Here is a 21629-nt window from a genome sequence, read left to right as displayed (position 1 = left end):
AGTTGCAAAATGCAAATTAATATTTTCCTAACAGCACTTCTAAACTTAGAATCCTTATTTTTGAGGGAGATTTAAATATTGCACTTTCATAAAATTTTAATTTATTTTAAATTTATTTTATATTAATGTTATGAAATGAAGCCGCTTGTGAATGTGATTGTAATTTGACTTGTTAGCTCATAGTAATGGTGAAAATAAGTCGAGTTGAATCAAGGTCAAATCTTCCTCAACTTAAGTTTGGGCTTGATTAATTAGTTATATTCAAGCTTGAACTTAAACTTACTTCTATCAGTTCAAAATGAAACTGCTTAATATAAATGAAATGAGGAGACCAATGTTTATATGTATGGAGTGAAGACGAGCTTGAATTTGGCTTGTTCGCTCATCAAGTTTAGCTCACTACCCACTTATTGAGCCAAATCTAATGAATAGGCTCACGAGCTGGCTTGACTCAGTCACACCTCTGGCTCATAAAACTTAACCCAAGAGCCATTTATACAAATTGAACTCAATTACAAGATTAATCATAAGACACTATAATAGGTTAAGTTGCCCTAACAAGCTTCCAAATGAAAGATTTAACTCTATGATCAATTTTTAACCTCTTAATCTTCTCTAAAGTACCATAAAGATGTCGATGAAAGATGGCACAAAAATGTTTTGGGGGAATTTACCTAGATACCTCACGATTTTAGTATATTTACACATCTAACACGTAACATTTATATTTATATGCATATCGTTTAAAGTAAAATATTTTAGCATAAATTTATGACACCAAGATATTATTAATATAAACATCAAAATTTATGCATAACATATGTAAATACATAAGAATTGTGTAATATGTTTGTAAATGCCCCAAAATTTTTTACATTTTTTTACAAATGAACAATATGCCACAAATTGATAGCAACTTCTCCATAAAATCTAGCAATGCAATTTTGATTGCCAAAAAAACAAGAAAATAAAATTTGTGTAAATGATAATAATTTTAGGATTTTATTTTTCTTGCAAATAGAAAATACATCTAACAATCATGATTTTCTTTTCACTCCTCTTTTTTTGTGAATAAATCATCATAATTGAAGAAGTTCTATCAAATTTCACTTCTCTAAAACATATCCCAACTTCACCAAATAGAATAAGCCATTATTTCAATTAAAAATCAACATTAAATTGAACTCCATAAAAGCCCTCAACTATAATAGTATTTATAAAACTAAATCATAATTTTATAAACCACACCTTCCCTATCTACAACAAGCCAAATCAACCATATAAGCCCTTACTATAGACCATATAATCAAAACTAATTAACTAAATGGAACAATTATCCCCATTCAATGCTTTCCATTTTTTTCCAAATGTGATCCCCTCAACATAAATGAATCACTAAACCACAATCTGTATACATTTTGCATCAACCAAAATCTGACATGACTTGTATATATCATCCCTGTTCTAAGTATTGTGAAGAACTCTATATAGCTCGTCTCCCATGGCCTGGAGCATGATCGGCTTCCTAATCAGGCCGTTCATGCCGGCTTGCAAGCACCGCTGCCACACGTGCTCTTCTGTGCTCGCTGTCAGAGCGACGATCGCCGGCCACGACCGGCTTCTCAGCTTCCGAATCCTCGTCGCTACTTCGAATCCGTTTATTTGGGGCATGTGAAGATCGAGGAGCACGAGCTGGTAGAGAGTGCCGGAGCTGCTGAGAGAGCTGAGACAATGAGTTCCGGATGAGACGGAAGTGACGGTGCAGCCGAGTTTCTCGAGGAGCTTTCGCGTGACAGCTCTGTTGACGTCATCGTCGTCTGCGAGGAGGACTCGGAGGCCTTTGAAGTTTGGGGTGGAGCCGTGCGGGTGAGCCGCTGATGTGCTGAGCTCGGAGACGGGGGTGAGTGGGTGTTGTTGGAAGTGAAGGACTAGTTTTATGCTTGTTGGAAAACCTTTGGAGTTGGGGATTACCCAGACATCACCATGCATCATCTGCAAGAGGGTGTGTAACCAGAACAGAGATTAATGGTGAGCATTGGAACTGGATAGCATGAAAATTTCCACAAAATATTCTATTCTTCCTTAAATATCCATTACATTCTCTTGTCAAAAAAATTTTCAGAATATTAAAAATGGCAAATCAACTTTGAAACAGCACCAACCCATTGTAAATGAATGGTCCAAAGCTAGACTGAAATGAACAGAAAATCAAATCATGAATTTCCAGAATTAATTACAAAGGGGCATTTACATACATACATTCACACAATTCTTGTGCATTTACATACTAACACCTCAACATTTTTTCTTCCCGCATATGCAAAAAGCCTTAAATCTATGACCTTTTGGTTGAAAGACAAAGCTCTGAGCCACTAGACCAATACGGCTTGCATGTCTAACACCTAAACATTCATATTTATATGAACGTCACTCAAATCTTTAACATCACATCGAAAATTCGACCACACCCGCATCTTTTTAAAAGAAAGATATACCTTTTCATGCATTGGTTTATGACACTAAGATGTATTAAGTATGAATATCAAACTTTGGGAGTTAGATCTGTAAATACAAAAGAATTGACTTGTATGTATGTAAATTTCCAATCCGAATTAAAAAAATTGATTAAAATGACGCTCTTTCGCGACCAGTCCTCCAACCATGGTCTACACATGCTATTGAAATGGACAAAAGCCTGCTTTCATATAGTTGAGAAGGATGGAGACATTACAGCAGGTTTTCATGAACTTTCAATGTGTTGCACGTATAAACAACTCAATTTTGCCAAGATTTCTTTATTTAAAATTCCAAACTGATCCAGTGATATACAGCTTGATGTTTACGACAAAAAAAATGCTTCGGAGTATTATGCCATAAGAGCTCGAGGAATATTACAAAAGAGGAAAAGTATCAGCAATATTACCATCTACTGGTTAATGAATTCACGAAGGTTCATTACAAAAATGCTTCAGAAATATGATGCTTAAAATGTAGGTTTACAAATGAATTTTGAGGAAATGATGAAATTTTAAGGGAATGTTTGAGTTCTTGCAAATAGTTAATGTTTTAGAATTATGATTTTATGTAAATGAAGGTTGATATTTGAAGGAGTTTTGTGAAATGATTTTGACATCAAGTTAATTTCTCTCCAAAACTTCAAACTACACCAAATAAAATGAGCCATTAGTTCCATGAATTGGTCAAGTACAACAAAAAATAAGCAATAATTTGAATTCAATGAGCCACATGAATTGGTCAAGTACAATTAAAAATCAACAATAATTTGAACTCTAAAAAAGCTGAAGCATAATGATTTATAGTAAAAAAAAAATCATCACTTTATATAACATACATGACCCAGTTGCCCGTTATTTGTTTGTATATACAGCAAAAATTGGTGCCTCAATCTTGATTCAAAGGCCAACTTAATTCATGTTTTCTCTAACTATAGTTGGATTACACTTTCCTATTTTTTTGTGAGAACAGCAAAAGCAGTACCTAGTTTTGCCTAGTTGTGTTACAATAACAATAAAATTTACAGCAAACTAGCAAAGGAAAATAATAATAATAATAATAATATTATTATTATTATTATTATTATAATGATAATAATAATAATAAGTAAAGCAACAGAAGTTGACAACAACAATCAGAGCAACGATGGTAGCAACTAGCAAGCAAAGTAGCGGCAGCATTCAAAAACAATATTAGCAACATCCAAAAACAATGATAGCAACGGCTTCAACAAATAGCAGGCGCCAAACAATATCAATAGGGTAGCGAAAAAAACAAATAACAAGGTCTTGAAGACTGCAATTGAAGAAGTAATAGCAGTATGATATAATTATATTACATTTATGCAATAATAATATTTTTATTTCCTTTAAATCATTGTATGAATGTTTGGGCATCCCCTAAAGCGACGAGTTGTATGGCTTAAATACAGTGACAAGTGTTCAAGGGTTGTTGCACTAGCGCATGACATAGTGTTAAATAAGCAAGTCTTCTCACATTGCAGACGGATGCGTGTAAAAAAGTTAGTCTATAAAAATAATATTATCATAAAAACTTGGAATATAAGTACTCTAACAAATAAATTAAAAAAATTAGTAGATATTATGTTTCATTGGAAGATAAATATCTTATGCATTCAAAAAATTAAATGAGTCGGAGAAAAGACTAGAGATTGTTAGTATAAATTTCAAATTTTGATATTCAGGTAGAAGTTGTACTAAAATGGTGTAGCTGAAATTATAGATAAGAGTTTGAGAATAATGTTGTAAAAATTAGTAGAACTAGATATAGAATTCTAGCTCTAAAGATTGTTGTTGATATCAAGATTCTTAATATTATAAGTATTTATGCTCCCCAAATAGATTTGGATATTTAATACAAAGATTTTGAAACTAAAAAATATATATACTGATGAGATTTAATTGAACAAGTTGGTAGAATGGGAGAAAATATTAGAAGTATTCATGGTAGGCATGACTTTGGATAAACTAATGAAGAAGATAGAGTACTATTAAATTTTAGTTCAACATATAATTGTGCTATTGCAAATAGTTTATATGATCATAGTATCACATATAATAATAGATCTAATACAACACAAATTAATTATTTTCTTATGATAAAAATAAATCGTTAAGATTGTAAGAATTGTCAGAATTGCAAGATCATTCCAAGTAAAAATTTAAGTACCTAACATTCATTATAAGCTTTAGATTTTAACATGAACAATTAAAAAATGAAAAATACAACAAAATATTATCATAAAATTGGATGGATGCACTTAAAAAACAAATAAAACTATTTTTATAAGTAAACTTCAAAATCTTAAGATTCAGAATGTTTATGAAAAAACTAATACTATGTAATATAAAAGAAAGACTTATTAAACAAGCGGTAAAAAAATATGCTTGGAGAATCAAAAGAAAAAACTCTTATGAATAAAAAAATTTTGTTGGAATAATAATGTGCAAAGAAAAGATAAAAAATAAGGAACTTTGTTATTAAAATTGGTTTAAATGTAAAAGCTTGGAGAATTGGGAAAAATATAAGGTGACCACTAGGGGGTCTAAGAGAAAATTTACGATGCTAAAAATTTTGTTTTTAATGAACTTTATAATATATTATATACTAAAGAAGGTGAAAATATACGTATAAACAAGTAAAACAAATAAATAATAAAAAGTAAACATTTAGTAAGTGCATTAAAGATGAAAATCAAGTAGTGCTTTTCTCAAACAATGATATTCAAAATAGTTTGTGAGATATTTTGATAAAATTTTTAATAAAGATTATGAAAATAAGATCAATTTTAGTTATCTTAATATCATAAATAAATAAAAAATTATTTCTACCATCGCATTAGTAAAACGAAAGTTTAAGAGACATTGAAGAAAATAAAGTGTGAAAAAACAGTAGGAACCAATGGTATTCCAATAGAAGCGTGAAAATATTTACAAATATAAGAATTTATTGGCTTACTAAATTTTTTTTAATATTTAAAAAAAAAAAAAAAGTTTGATGAGTGGAGAAAGAGTATTCATTCCTATTTTTAAGAATAAAGGGGATGCACAAGGGTGTGCAAATTATTGATGAATTAAGTTAATGTATCATAAATAAATAAAAAATTTTTTCTACCATCGCATTAGTAGAACGAAAGTTTAAGAGACATTGAAGAAAATAAAGTGTGAAAAAACAGTAGGAACCAATGATATTCCAATAGAAGTGTGAAAATATTTACAAATATAAGAATTTATTGGCTTACTAAATTTTTTTTCATATTTTAAAACAAAAAAAAAAGTTTGATGAGTGGAGAAAGAGTATTCATTCCTATTTTTAAGAATAAAGGGGATGCACAAGGGTGTGCAAATTATTGATGAATTAAGTTAATGTGTCATACATTAAATTTATGAGAGAAATAAATTAAATAAGGTTACGAATGAAGAAAAATAGTAATATGATAATTTCTCAAAATTAGTTTGGATTTATGCAGAACGAGGCTACCATGAAAGTTATACATTTATTGAAAAGTTTGATGGAAATATATAAAGAGAGTAAGGGTCTGTTTGGGACAGTTGCAGCTAATTAAAAAATAGTTATGAAGCTGCTGAAAAATAATTTGATATTCAAAAAGTTGTGTCGGCTATTTCATTTTTTTTTTTTTGAAAAAGTGAGATTGTAGCTAGAAAGTTGTCACTACACCTAGCCAAGACTGGTGAAAAAACAAAGATTTCAGTGACAACTTTTTGGAAAAACTGTCAAAACGCAGTTTACCCAAATAGACAAAATTATGGTGTGTTGCCGCACCGCCGACCTAAACAGGCCCTAAGAAGAATCAACATGTGATTTTTGTTGATTTTAAAAAAAAACGCTTATCCAAATTTTCCAGGAGTTCTTTGAAGAATTTTAGAAAAAAAAAGGCATTTATATTGTTAATTCAAGTCATTAAAGGTATGTATATTACAACAATTACTTATGTGCGAACACAATGAGGATTGACAGAATTACATGAAGAATTAGCTTTAAGCCCAAATTTTTTTATTTTAGTTATGGAGAAGAAAGCTTTAAGCCCAAATTTTTTTATTTTAGTTATGGATGATCCAACGATACATTTATAGGAGGATGTCCCATGGTGTATGCTCTTCCCTGATGGATATCCTTCTTGTGAATAAAACGAGTTCAGGAAAAAAAATTAGAATCGCTTCATAATTGAACCAATCTATGCAATATGATTTTAAAAACATGGAACAAAGAGTAACAACGATAGCCTAAAACCTCAATGATTAAATAAAGGCGATAAAGAACATTTGCATCCCTTAGTTCTTACTATAGGAATTGTAGTTGATCCTTATAAGCTTGAGAATAGTAAAATAATTGGAAGAGTTTTGATTGATTTTTTTATTTGAATTACAAACCTTTTAAAGAAACTCCACCAAAAAAAAAAAAACCAAATATATAATAACAACTTAGATAAGTTCAAACTAAAAACAATTCCACAAGAATTATTTGAATCCTAAATTATAAATTTAAAAAAATATATATCAAAATAAGTTCTTAAGAAAACCAAATTCATCAATATCCTGCTATAATCTAAATCTTAATCTAATGGTTCAATTTTTAGGCCTTAAACGCCTTTATATGATGTATAATTAATAATTTAATTGAGTCAAAAGATTCCTGGTGGTGTCCCCTTCAATATCAATGGTGTGATATGAAAATTACCACGTTGGCAATTTCCATGAAGAAATTCAATTTTTAATACTTAAAAAAATATAATTTCATTTATCTTTACATAATAATATGCCCAATCATAATCTTTGATGACCATATTGATCACATAATTTATACAATCCCAAGATCGAGGACCAACCTCAAGTAAAGATCCCCTCGCATTCCCTTCAAAAGAGTCATTTTCATGAAGACAAGTCACACACAATAGAATGAAAAGTATATGTTGGAAGCCATGAGAATATATTATTCCTAACATCTCAATGACAAGGCTTAATATGCTAGGGATGTTAAGAAATTCCAAAGCCCTCCACCATGGATTAGGGGGTAACAAAGATTGCAACCCTCTTTTATAGGATATTCTCAATTGTATTTTTATAAGCCAACTTCAATAGTGTGGCTATAACCAAGTTTGATTCCGCTTCAAGACGTTGTTATAGCAATAAACTAAAACAATCATTACTTTAAGATAACAGTGATGCCATGGATTTGGTTTACTCCATCCCATGTGCTTCAAAGAAAATGGATATGGTATGGCTCTGACCTTCTCAATCCATGCATTCAAGATATTATGGTGGTGTTGGCATGGCTTCTACTATCCCATCCGTGGACTTTTAGGGAGAAGGTTATGGTTTGGCTCCAACATGCCCAAATTTTTATCTCCTAAACAAGATCAGTTATATCACTTCATCAAACAACAAAGACTCGTTCGATCATAAAGTTGATGATGCGACTTTGGTATACATTGACCACCTTCATCTCACAAGGACTATAATATAGTCTCGGCTTACATCGCACCCTTATTGAGGCTCCTTTTGTTGAATATTATATATTAAAAGAGGATAAATTCCTTTGCTCAATGGTTATGGTTTGCAAGGTTTATCATAACTAGAAGATGATAAATCTTCAAGTCCTGGTAATGACTAAATGGTATGCAGAGGCCAAATTATGGCTTAGAAGAGAACCTAGCTAAGTTCTAATATGCAATTGTAGTTGGAAAAGATTCGATCAAAACCTCAAGAGTTGATTTTCTTTGATTTCCGACCACGACAAGTGTTTGGTTGAATCTAAATTACAAAGCCTCAAGGAAAATGTTATTAAGATCAAATTGCTAGTATGTTATGCTTAATTAGTTGTCTAATTTAGCCTATCAATTAAAAAAATTGCCTCGACCAATATGATCGATCTCAAATCCAAGTTGACAAATCCAGTAAAACTTAGAGCAACATTTTAATTATCAATCTTAACAAAAAACCCTTAAGGACAATAACGAGATCGCTCCCCTCACAAGCATGGGTCAGACAGTTCAAAGAAGCATTATTCTCTCTAAAAAGATATTTCATCCCAAGCAAGAAGTCCCATTTCCGATCAAAATTGATCATTTTATACTATGTGGTAAGTTTGACCCCTTTCTTGTAGAGGTTTACTTTAGTAATTACCTATGTAACTTGTGAATTTTAGAAAAAGGTATCCCTAAAATCTAACCTTATAAAAATCATCATACATTTATCTTTTTTATTTTCATTAAAGAAACATGAAATAAATTTTCAAAGTCATGCTAGTGGAGTTGTTCTATTACATTAGATTATTTTAATTTTACTCATCCTTTAAAATAAATTGTTTAAGGTGCTCATTAGGGTCTCAATGCAAGGAATGGCCTCCTTTTGGATAAATGATTGTGTAGCTTTGACCTACATTGATTTCTCTCATATAGCAAAATGTCATGGGACATCATCCAACATACAATAGTAAAAATGATATACACAATGTGGCTACGAATCCATATTCGTTATTCCTTTAACCTAACGAAAAAGCATAATTCACATCAAATCATTCTTTTGTTAAAGGTACAATACTTTCCTAGAAGAAAAATCCCTTCAATAAACTTAACAATCTTCAATTAAAGTGTTCCAAAAGATTCACACTTAAGAGGCTTGACCTCATCTCAAGATATCCAAAAGAGAAAAGTGAAGGTTAGGCTTCTCTCATAAAGAGACTTATGGTTGAGGGCTTTCAATCTTCACTTCTTAAGAGCCATATGAGAGAAACCTAGATGAAAAACATCGATACTTGATAAAGTGCCCTACAAGTAACTTGATGACATGACTTTAACTTCATAGTTTAAGATTCCCTACAAGTAACTTAATGACATGACTTTAACTTCATTGTTTAAGATTCCTATGAGAGACTCATAAATGAGTGAATTTAACACACAACTTAGAAAGTCCCATGAGAGATACATGAAAGGTGATTTCAGCCCTTGTGCTCAAGATTTACCTCTTTAGGCTTTATTGAAAAAAGAGTTTGAACTTTGCTTCAAAAATTACCCAAGAAAAGGCTCACAATTAAGTGGCTCTATTCTTTAACGATTAATGGCTCCAAGGGAGATCATCCAAAGGTTTAGATTTCACTCCTTGCTAACTAATGTGACCTATTTGAAGCACTTATAGAAGAATTTCAATAGTTTCCAACGAATATTTTTAAGAAGAGACCTTCATTAATTAAGAACGCTAATAATGACATTCATTACATTGTTAAGACTTCTTACCATAAGACGCCGCAAAAGGAGCGTGCACCAATATAAGTTTGATGCTAGCTGAATAAATGTTTTTAAGAAGAGACCTTCATTAATTAAGAACACTAATAATGACATTCATTACATTGTTAAGACTTCTCACCATAAGACGCCGCAAAAAGAGCGTGCACCAATATAAGTTTGATGCTAGCTGAATAAGAGCCAATAGTGACGCATGTAACGGAATAAATTCAACATTCATTAATGAATTAAAAAAAAAAATTTAAGGACCTTCTAATGATATTGTTTCGACCACATTCAAAGTTTATTTAGTTGTTGCATCAACAACTCTTGAGGGCATGCACCTCATAGAGATAAATTTATTTCCAAATTTTTACTTCTTTTAAAATGAAATACAATATCTTCATAATTATAAAGTCTTGATTTAGATTATATCATAATTACTTATAGGAAGAATTAACCTTTGAATCGTGCAAATAAATTTCAGGAATTTAGAGAGAAATAAACAGATGAAGGGTCACTAGTGTATGATTTTGGGCACTATATAATAATGAAAGCACTATACAATGAGAAGGGAAACTTCCCATTGCTACAAAGAGGAGTCTTCGGCAGAAGCATGGTGTTCTCATTTCAGAAAGGAGAACAACAATGGCTATTTCTCTTTTTTAAATCAATAGACTTTTTGGGTTTTAACTTCGAAAAAAAACCTACAATAACAAACGATTTGCTTTTACCCTACCTTCTAATATTAGCAAAGCGGTACTTTACCCTCATCTCACAAATTTAAACAAAATGTAATCTCTCCATGTACCTATCTTAATGCTTAAAAGAAAATTTTGATTTATATGCTGTCATGGGTAAAAATGAATCTCAAATATATATATTTTTTTTTTTGTTTTGTTAGAAATCTTTAGTAATTATTTTGTAGTCCATCATATTTGCTCTTAAGGTTGATCTTTCCACAATTTAAACTAGCCCACTTTCTTTTCCTAATAGCATAGAGCAAGATTATAAGTGTGATAGCCATGTAGCTAGAGAGTTGTAACCTTTAGAGAACCAAGATACATAGAATTTTAGTCCAATAATGAAAGCACTCAAAAGTTGCCTATGATGACGAGTGAAAATGATAATATAGAAATAGATAAAATGATTGTGATTAAGCGAGTCATTGTGCATGACCAAAAGACACCAGCAAATTATACCAAAAGCAAGAATTGTATTAGCTCCATGTACAAAAAGATATGCTAATCAAATCACATTTAAACAAATTCAAATGTATCATTTAAAATTTGAGAAATATGGATGTGATTACAACAACAACAACAGATTTTACCCCACTAAGTGGGGCCAGCTACATGAATCATTTTTCTCCATTGCGTCCAATTGAGTGTCATAATTTAATTTAATTCGAACAAATTAAGATTATTTTTTATACAATAAGCCCAAGTTGTTCTAGGTCTACCTCTGCGTTTCTTAACATAAGTCAAATGTAAAACATTCACTCTCCTAGCCGGATCATCAAATGGTCGCCTATAATATGCCCAAACTATCTAAGACGACTCCCTCTAATTTCTCCACCACTGAAGCTACACCAACCCTATCACGGATCTATTTGTTTCTCATTTTGTCTCTAAGTGTCAAGCCACTCATCCATCAACACATTCTCATCTTGGCAACACTTAACTTTGTTTTATGTTTCTCTTATAAAGGCCTACATTTTTCTCCATAGAGCATTGCAGGTCTCACCACCATCTTATAAAATTTTCCTTTCAATCAAACCACTATTTTTCTATCACACAATAGGCCCGAAGAATTCCTCCACTTCAACCAACCAACTTTGAATTCTACAAATAACAGCTCCACCACTAGAGCTACTACTACTAAAATTACATTCCATGTATTTCAAACGAAGGCGATTAAACTCCAATATAGATCTCCATAATTAAAGTTTTTTCTTGAACTCTTTCTCTAGTCTTATTCACAAGCCTCCATAATTAAAGTTTTTCTTGAACTTTTTCTCTAGTCTTATTCACAAGAAGGATATCATCATATAAAAGCATACACCAAGATACATTCTCCTATACATTATTATTTTAATGTGATTAATGATGAAAAAATTTAAACATTACTATTTTAATGCTCATTCCCCCTTTTCTTACAAACACTGAAAGATAAGATGAAATATTGACATGACACAATAACTTTTAAAAGACATCAATGATTTGCAACGTACAAAGAAAGTGATTTCCAAGATCAAGGGAGATGATAAACCAACTGAAGGTGCATAACAATTGGGGTATCCTATGAGCAGGAGACCTTTTTAAATCATGGGAAGACTAAATCTAGTGGCAGATTCAAAAAGATAATTTGCTTCAGCTTCAAAATAAAATTGGCACATAAAGATGTATTTCTTAGCCTCAAAGAGAAGCAAACACGTGGGAAATAGCAAAAACAAGGAAAGGATGATGAAGCAATTTTAGATTGCTAATTAGTAAGTTTTGATATTGGCGACTCTCTTTTGTAAATTGATAGAAGAAGGTGCCGAAAGCAATGAAATCGAGTCAAGTGTTCTTATTTACAGACTTTCATATGTAGCCCAAGATTCGAAGGGGCAAGACCAAAAGTTTAGACACTATGCAGTTGAGGGCACATGTTGTTGTGACTATTTAGTTAGTTGCAGTTGGTTATGTACCAGCGTAGAAAGAATATAAAATCCTTAAGCACACTTAGTATTGTGGAATATAAATTCTCAAGTAATGATAATACTTTTAAGGTTCATAAAGTTGCTTTAGTCATATTAACGACAATAGAGTTAGTAAACTATGTATTGTAAAGTACAAAATTGAATGATGAAGCGTTCGATATAACAACTTTGGCAAAGCATATCAGTTTGGTAAAGCAAAGAGAATTAGTAAACTATGTGTTGTAAGGTACAAAATTGAATGATGAAGTGTTCGATTGAACAACTTTGGCAAAGCATATCAATTTGGTAAAGCAAAGAGAGTTAGTTTCCAGATTTGGAGAAATCTTCCCCAAAATAAGGGACAAGTTTAGGTGGTTTTCAACACAATTTACCTTGATATCAAGTCGTATTAGCATGATGGTTAGAATGTGGAGACAATCACTATGGAGTTTTCCTGTGTATAGGGTCATTTACATAAATGCATCCATACATCTATATACCCTTTTGGTAGATAGAACAATAATAGTGATTATATTAATAATTATTTCTCCTTTGTAAAATAATTAAGATGTTAAGCATTCATATTTGAGAAAAAACTAGGACAACAGATGATTTGCTTCTTCCTTGCCTCCAAATACTAACAAAGTGATATTTTTTAGTATAAACTATAAAGTATAATCTCTCAATGTACCTCTTCTGATTCTTAGCAGAATATCTGACACTTTTGCGGCCATGAATATATGTGAATCTCACCAAACCACATAAATATTGATGTATTTCTATGTGTTTGACATCAATCATATTCATTCCAAGGCTAATTATTTTGCAATTGAAGTTAGTCCCACTTACTTTACTAACGCCTTTAACAGGTACCTAACAAAAATAAATCTTCATCAACCCAAATCAAAGAGCAAGTTGTTATGTTGGCGCCTAGCCTCAGGGCAATTTTGTCTTTTGTACACCTAAAGACAATTTTGTCTTTTGTGCGCCTAAGGGCAACTTAATCTTTTATTATTATTATTGTTGGGTATAAATAAGCTTCTTATGTTTAGGGTTTGGTTTATACATGAGATTGAATTGTAAGTCTTAGGTCTAGGGTTTGGGAGAGATTTCGTATCTCTCGAATTGTATGAATTGGGAGAGATCGTCTACCTCTTGAATTGAAGTGTTTATCTTTGTATTCTTGTTGAGTTGTTTGATTTATTGAAGAAATAGTGTTTGCCCTATATTATGTGGAGGAACGTGTCGATTTTGATTCAGATCATTTCAAATTGGTATCAGAACAGTCTGTTGTAGAAATCAAAGAAAAAAATAGAGTGTCGAAAGCCGAAGTGTCGATCCACGACCTGATCTCGAAGTACAGGGGAAGCCACGATGAGCATCGTGGTTTACAGGAAAGCCCTAAATTCTGAAAGACGAGGATTGCAACATGGAGAGACCTGAAAATCTCATTCTTCTCTTCCTCCTGCGCCGTCTGCGCGATCCAACAGCGATCAGTGCTAGCTAGGGAGGCAGTGGCGGTGAAGCGACGTACAGAGATCCAAAACTCCCATTTTTCTCTTCCTCTTGCACTATCTGGCGATCCAATCGCGATCAGAGCTAGATGCAAAGGCAGTGACGGGGCGAAGCAACGTGCAGAGACCCAAAACTCTATTTTTCTACAACTTTCGCGTTGTCCAAGCCTTACGACAGGATCGCGGCAACAGTGACGCGATTCAAGCCATTGTATTGGGCTTGCGTAGATCTGTGGTTGATTTCAACGGATCGGATTTCTACGACTAAGTTCAACTTACATAGATTATTTCACGTACGAAGATATTGTATTTCAGCTTGTACCGACGCTATCCAGATCGATGATAGTCATATGTACTTGGATACAAACCCGCAAATCAATTGACGGAATTTCAGTGTGCAAGTGTTTTTGTGCTTTGTAGAAAAAAAAGTTATGGAAGCAAAAAAAAAAAAGTTGATGGTTTAGAGAAAAAGTTGGAGGAAGAGATCAGTCAAATTAGATCTGCGATGGAAGAGAAGTTCGCCACAATAGAGGATAGGTTATTTCTATGGAGAACCAAATGGAAGAACAATTCAAGAGCATGGGGGAAATTCGAGAGATGATAAAGAAACTCATTGAGATGAAATCCAAAATCTCGACGTGGTTAAATTTGCAAACCCTATCCAAGGATTAAACGGAGATTCATTGGCTAAATCGAAAGGAAAAGAGATCTAACGTGAGGAGCACGAGAAGTAAAACATCCACTATCACGAACCCTCTCTCGGGACTCCGATTGGTGGTGATGGAGGCGGATGAGGCGAAAATTGGAGAAGAGATTATGCAAGAGGTACGAGTCGAAACTTGGACAGAATATTATGCAAGAGTTATGAAGGAGCATGAAGAAGAAATGAGAGAAGTAGGGAGGGGATATGGTTAAGATCGAATGAGGGAATTTTACCTTCAATACAGGGGAGAGAGGGGGGGTTAAGTTGCGATGGAGATGTTAGAGTTAGGAAGTTAAAGATGTCGATCTTCAGAAAGGGAGAGATGCACATGGGTGGGTGTATCGGGCAGTGCGATACTTCGCGGTAAATGGGCTAGATGTGGAGGAGAAACTCATGATTGCAAGGTTATGTTTGGAAGAAAAAGCACTAGCCTCGTTTTAGTGTAGGGAGGCTAGATACTCGATCTATTCGTGAGAGGAATTCAAGGATTATTAGTTGGAAAGTTTCCGAGCAATTCAGGAAGGAGACATACACGAACAATTTTATGTCTTGATACAGGAGGGGACTATCATGGAGTACGGGGATAGGTTTGAGCTATTGTCAAGACGGCTGAGAGGGATTTCTAAAGCAAAATTGGAGAAAATTGTTATTGAGGGCCTAAAGCCCAACATACGAGCAACACTTCAACTATTAAGACAGTGGGGATTGAAGAAGACGATGAAGCTAGCACAGATGGTAGGGTACAAGAATCAGATGAAGAGAGCCAGCACAAGCGGCACGGATGGAACGTTGTACCGAACTGCTACAATCAAAAAGATACCAAAAGATCAAATAATTAAAGTCTAGAAAGAGGCTGCATATGACACAAATAATATATCATGACTGGGAGCAACACAAAAGCGCCTAACAGAGACATAGATATAGGAGAAGCGAGCCATAGGGTTATATTTCCGGTGTGATGAAAAGTTTACCCCAAAACACCGTTACAAGGATAAAAAATTACAAGTTCTCATAGTGCATGACGAGGAGGCAGCGAATGAAGGAATGTAGACAGCGGTGGGAGAGGAGAAAGAACACTCATTTTTCCCACATTGTTCTCAAGGTGTAAGGGAGGCGGGGTTGGGGGGTTATTGTTAGGTTAACGCCTAGCCTAAGGTAAAATTTGTCTTTTGTACGCCTAAGAACGTCTTAGTCTTTTATAATTATTATCACTGGGCATAAATAGGCTTGTTATGTCTAGGGTTAAGTTTATGAATGCAGTTCTCCCAAGAGAATATAGGCAACATAGTTTGGCACCTCTTTCCTGGCTTGTTGTTAAAACTAAGGCTCAACTCAAGCCAAGCTTGAATCTTAGGACACCACTAAGCAGGTGTATTCTAATTGAAAATTACGAGCACATTATGTTAGGCATTGTAATTTAATATCTATTTAATTTGAATAGCATTGCATAACTCACAAAATATATATTAAATTAATTAAAATTATTAATTGCAAAAATGCTCCTTTATTGTCTGATTATGAATGTTAATTTCATGCCTATAATGTGATTGATTTATTAGACTAAAGGCCTTATATCGCTTGCTCTGACTACCTGGTCAAACAATCTCAAGCACAAAATAGATAAAGAAACTCATTAAGTTCAAATCAATTCAACAATTAGGTTTAATCCATAGATGTTTTAGAAATCCACTTTAATAGTGCCATTAATATAAGCTTAGTTTTATGTTGGTGTTTTTTATTAATGCACCTAACTAAATACCTAATCACACAAAGTCATTTTTTTACAAACATGATAGACAAGTTATTTTATGATTTCCAATTGGAGGCTTACTTGAGGCTTTGAGTTATCCTTATTGTACAAGTAAAAATGTTCATTATTTGTCCAAATTAATGTTTGATTTTTTTTCATCAGTATATTCAAGATAGAGATCGTTTCTTCATCTTTTGAAGTTATTTAAAATTTCAAAAATAGAATATAGCATTTGTTTATTTATATTTTTTATATTTGTATTATTGCATCATTATTATATCATTTAGGACATAATTAATTTTTATATTTATTATGTTATATGATTCAACCACGATCAAACAAATGAACATTGACCAACTCTTTCTTCTAGTTTGATGCGCGATCCGGTTTTCACAACATTGCATATGACATGTCCTTACCTTATTGATTGAGAGACGCATCAATCATTGACCTTAATTAGAACCATTAAATAGAGGTGTCAAGATTAAAATGTTTTTACTTATTTAATTATTCATGCAAATCCCATTTATTGCATACTCGAGCTTTAAAGAGGTTATAGCCAAAAGAGGAAGTGTCTTGCCTATCATTGTATCAAAGCTAAATGGGTACGCATAATACCCTCCATTGATCATAAAAACCAGAATTCTCTATAGCACGACATTCACTTTAGAATTAGAGGCTTGTCCCAAGGGCGTCCTTGAGGTGTTGCTTGAAAGTTGAAGTTTAGAATATGTGGCACACTCCATCAACATGGAAAGACATTAACAACACACAACAAGAGGCTTTCCAAGGACATGAGGGTAAAACCAAAACATTTATAATAAATACTACCAATAAATCAATATATCAAGACAAGTCCTATAAATTTATTAAAATTTTTCAAAGTTGCTTATGCTGTGCTTCACATTAAACTTGGTTTTGATAAAATTAACAGAAATAAATTTACATATCATAATATAATTCATTCCTATGCCAAATAGCTTGAACTAAAATTTTCAATGAATGCAATATCAAAGACCAACATTATAAGACAATTTAATCTAAGGTAGAAGAAAATTAAATATCACATCCATGTGCTAAATTTACTGACTTTGATATTTATTCTTTAGATGTTAGGAATTAAACATGCTTACCTGCACAAGTTTTTTGCACATAGTGAAACTGAGGCCCATGTCATAGCCCTCACTATTGAGTCTCCAAGCTTGTGGAACAGAAGAACTTGGCTCACTACAGTCAGGATTTCTAATCCCAATCTCAAACTTCACAGAAAAACCAGGAAAGTTTGATCTCCATGTCAACCATTCCTGATCTTGACCATCTTGGGCCTCATTACAGGATTGAACTTGAAAACTAACAAATCCCTCATCATATCCACTCAACAATTTATCAACAATATGGAGTATGGCATGAAAAATTCTCTTTTCATCCCCAAAAGCACTATCAGGCACACCATTATCAACCTGAACCCCAAATCCAAATCCTCTACAATCACAAAGGCACCTCGCAACACTAGCAGCCTCCTTGATCATAGAATGGAGATGAAATGGTTTCATCTCCAATGTCAATCTCTCACTGTTGATATTCGATATTTCCAATGCATCGGTTATCAATGTTGAAACAACACCGCTCGTTTTCATGATTGTGTTGATGATAAGTTTTTGTTCGGAACTCAAATTTTCCAGTTGCATCATGGATAACAACCCTAAAATGGAGTGTATTGGCCTTCTCATTCCCTGACTCATGACTCTTTGGAAAGAATTTCTCGCTTCACTTGCCATCAGGGCATTCTTCTTCTCTTGCAGCAAAGCTCTATTCTGTTCAGTGAGTTTATCCATCATTAACTGTGATTCTTCCAGCACAGCGGCGTGAGATAGAGCAACAGCAACTTGATCGGCAACTACTTCAATAATCTCCAACTCATGGCAGCTCCAAACCCTAGAATTATCCCTAGGTAGAACTAGAACTAATATAGCATAAGAAGCTTGGACTAGCTCCGGTGTCCCGCCCTTAAAACTGGACACATTCAACATTGGCATCCTAATTGCAGCTATAGATCCTGATTCAGGATCTCCACCACTGCTTGCCAATGCAAGCAAAGAATCTGGTCTGAGTATTCTTACACCTTGTGATTCATTAACTTCTACTACATCTTGATCATCAATGGGGATAGATTGCTCGTACAATTCTATCGTGCGTCTTTGTCTCAACTCATGGGTCAAAATCATAACTTTCCTGCCTTCATCTGGCATCCATACTGCACAGTTCTGAAGCCCCAAAGTTTTTGAAAGCTCAACCAAAGTTGTGTAGAGGATAGTATGCCGATCAAGGGACTTCCGAATCTCATGAGTCAGCATTCTGACGTGCCAACTTGCTTCTTCTTGCCTCTTCATCATTCCAACTTCCCTATCCAGTTCCCGAGCTTTTATTCTCAGAAAATTTTCCCTCACCTTCACTCTCAGAAGCTGAGGGATCAAAGTTAAGAGAGTGATTGCTGTAGCAAAGGACACAAGTGCAGTGAGGAGCTTGGATATGGTGAGGCTCAGCATCAGGAGAAATGAGTGAGGCTCGTATGTGAACACATTGAGCAAATGCGTAAGTCCGCATAGCACAATGAAGGCTCCAAACTGGAAGACGATCCATTTAAAAGGGAATAGATCCGAGCAAGTTGCGAAATATAAGAGCTCAAGAGGTATGGAGAAGTACGCCGCCGCAATCAAGAAGTCGCTCACTTTCTGACATTGAAGAATACCTTCAGCACTCAAGACGCCGTCAATTTCACAATTGCAGCGGGGATATCCGACCTCAATGGCGGAAGCAGAAAGCATAAGTAACATAAACAGCAAGCCATGGCACAATGCTCTCAACATTTGATCGGAGGGAACTTCATTCAATCCATTTACATACAAAAACCCACTAAATATCCAAAATCACTCGAAAAACTACCATATACCTAATTCTCAGTCCTCGAATTCCCTTCGTGAGCCCTAAATCCATTTCAAAAATATATTTAGCGAACAATATCAAGGATAAAAAAACCAGCAGATGAGTCAACAAACAAATTTTTAAAAAAAAATCATACAGCTAATCCCTCGCTCTTCCAAAGTTACACTGATCAGTAGCATCAACCCGGAAACCAACTATCCGCTTCAAAATCCGACGATCGCGCTCTTAAAACCATTTCTTCCCCGCAAAATTAAGCTGAAACCAAACAAATCGAGTTAGAAGAAACACTTCCGCTAAACCAAGCATTGAACATCCAACATTCACAATCCAAGCAATCAGGATCGGCATGAAATACCCAACTCACGCCCAAAATCCCAGTTCTCAGGTCTCACAACAACCAAAAGACACCAATCACTCCCTAAAATCACCCCACCCATCACCACAAACACAACCAAACCACCAAAATCCAGATCAGCCGCATCTTAAAGATCCGACAAAAAATCATTACCTGTGCATCCACCTCCTCAAACCGCTTGCTCGATCTCATTCTAATCCAAAACAAAAGAACTAAAAGAATCCAACCAAGACATCCAGACCCCGCAGAACAGCCGCAATCGCTCTTCCCTCGTCTCTTTCAAGCCGAGAAAACTGATCCTCAGTTAGCCGCCCTTCCACCGCATTCCATTCCCGCGTCGAAACGGATAAGAAGAGTGTAGAAAAGTCTGGTCTTCTCGAGCTTCGATCCAGCGAGCAACGACAGCCGAGGAGGCAGAAGAAGCGGAGGGTACGAGACGGAGCTGAGGAGAAAATACAATGAATGTGAAGATAAAAAGGTTCCGAGATGATGAAGAAAGAGTTATGCTATTCTCACTCCCTATTTGTACCAAATCACGCACTGACTCGTAATTACCGCCTTCCCCCCACCTACAAGACTGGATTATAATAATAGGTTTGATTTTTATAATTTATGAAAAAAAAATAAATAAATAATCGGAATAATAAAATGCCCGTACGGTAGCTCTAAATGCACTGCTCTCGAAAGGGATTTCAAATATATTCTTTTTTTAGGGAACTCAAATGGCCTTTTCAAACTATTATTAAAAAAAAAATTAAATTGAATTAAATGATTTGTGCATTCGTGTTTTTTAATTACGTGAAAATATCAAGATTTTACTTCTAAAATAAGTAGACGTTTAAATTTTCGAATAGTTCCAAAGCTGAATGGGATAATATTAAAAATATTTAAATTATTTTAATCTAATTTAAATAATAATATAAATTTATAATTATCCACAAAAAAATATCATAATTTTAATTTTAAAAAGTAAAATATGTCTTTCCTTGTATAAGTAAGGTGAAATGTATAGCCGGTCCAATATTATTTTTTTAAGCGATATTAAATTTTATTATTTATATAGAGAAATCTCAAATTTTATAGAAGGCAATTGCCCGCCCGGAAGATTGAGCTGTTAAGGAGCTGGTTTCGAGTCGAGCTGAGTTCGGCTTGAATGGATTGGGTTTGAATTGAATTCAGCTCGCGGCTTGTTATGTTTTATTTCGAGCTAACTCGGCTCGAAATCAGAACGAGCGGGCTCAAATTTGAGGTATTTGAATTCGTTCCATCTTGCGAGCCAATTCAAGTCGATCGTGTGTAGATCTGTTAGGTATGACACATATACCAGATAAGAGATAGATGTTGGAGCAGAACGAAACAAGCTAGCGGAGTAGAGCGAAGCGAGCCAATGGTTATATATCGTCAACGTCCTCATAGTGTGATACATAGATAATTTTGTAATTACATATTGTGTTGATTATTACGTTTACTTTGACTTAATTTCTCAACACGGTCAAAATTAGCTAAAAAAAAATTGATCCAAAATTTCCGCTCATAGCTCCACTCGTTCATTTCAACCACATCTCAGTCTGAGCTAAAATTTGAATCATTTTTGAAGAGATTAACAATTTTCGAGCTAATTTCAATGTTCATTTCCGCTCATAGCTCCACTCGTTCATTTCAACCAGATCTCAATCTGAGCTAAAATTTGAATCATTTTTTAAGAGATTAACAATTTTCGAGCTAATTTCAATGTTCTATCAAAATATAACTTATGGTATGTTTGGGACAGCTGCGACTAATTCAAAAACAGTCGTGAAGCTGCTGAATAATAATCTGATGCTAAAAAAACTATAAAGCTGATTATAATTTTTTTTAAAAAAAAAGGTTTGAGAGCAGCTAGAAAGCTGCCCCGCACCTAGCTAGG

The 21629-nt window shown here is 33.9% G+C and overlaps 1 protein-coding gene across 1 annotated transcript; it reads right to left on the bottom strand.

Annotated features, from left to right (window-relative positions):
• Positions 1 to 1292: 1292 nt before the first annotated feature.
• On the bottom strand, positions 1293 to 20200 carry LOC110024670 (ethylene receptor 2-like). The gene is made up of 4 exons (XM_020724773.1): positions 19877 to 20200; positions 19505 to 19623; positions 17559 to 19409; positions 1293 to 1992 (listed from the first exon to the last, which is right to left on the bottom strand). The coding sequence occupies exons 3-4, from the start codon at positions 19290 to 19292 to the stop codon at positions 1465 to 1467; spliced, it is 2262 nt and encodes a 753-aa protein (XP_020580432.1). The 5' UTR covers positions 19293 to 19409; positions 19505 to 19623; positions 19877 to 20200; the 3' UTR covers positions 1293 to 1464.
• Positions 20201 to 21629: the final 1429 nt, after the last annotated feature.

The sequence above is a fragment of the Phalaenopsis equestris genome, unplaced genomic scaffold (genome assembly GCF_001263595.1).
Source record: "Phalaenopsis equestris unplaced genomic scaffold, ASM126359v1 Scaffold000266, whole genome shotgun sequence".
In the NCBI taxonomy this organism is placed as follows: domain Eukaryota; kingdom Viridiplantae; phylum Streptophyta; class Magnoliopsida; order Asparagales; family Orchidaceae; genus Phalaenopsis; species Phalaenopsis equestris.
Note: the sequence above shows the minus strand (reverse complement) of the source record. Positions and strands in the feature narration are given on the sequence as shown.

Excerpts from the sequence above, each read along its gene's own strand:
- LOC110024670 (XM_020724773.1), bottom strand. The coding sequence starts at position 19,292 with ATGTTGAGAGCATTGTGCCATGGCTTGCTGTTTATGTTACTTATGCTT. Across the intron at positions 1,993-17,558 it reads TGTGCAAAAAACTTGTGCAG|ATGATGCATGGTGATGTCTG; the intron begins GTAAGCATGTTT and ends ACCCTCTTGCAG.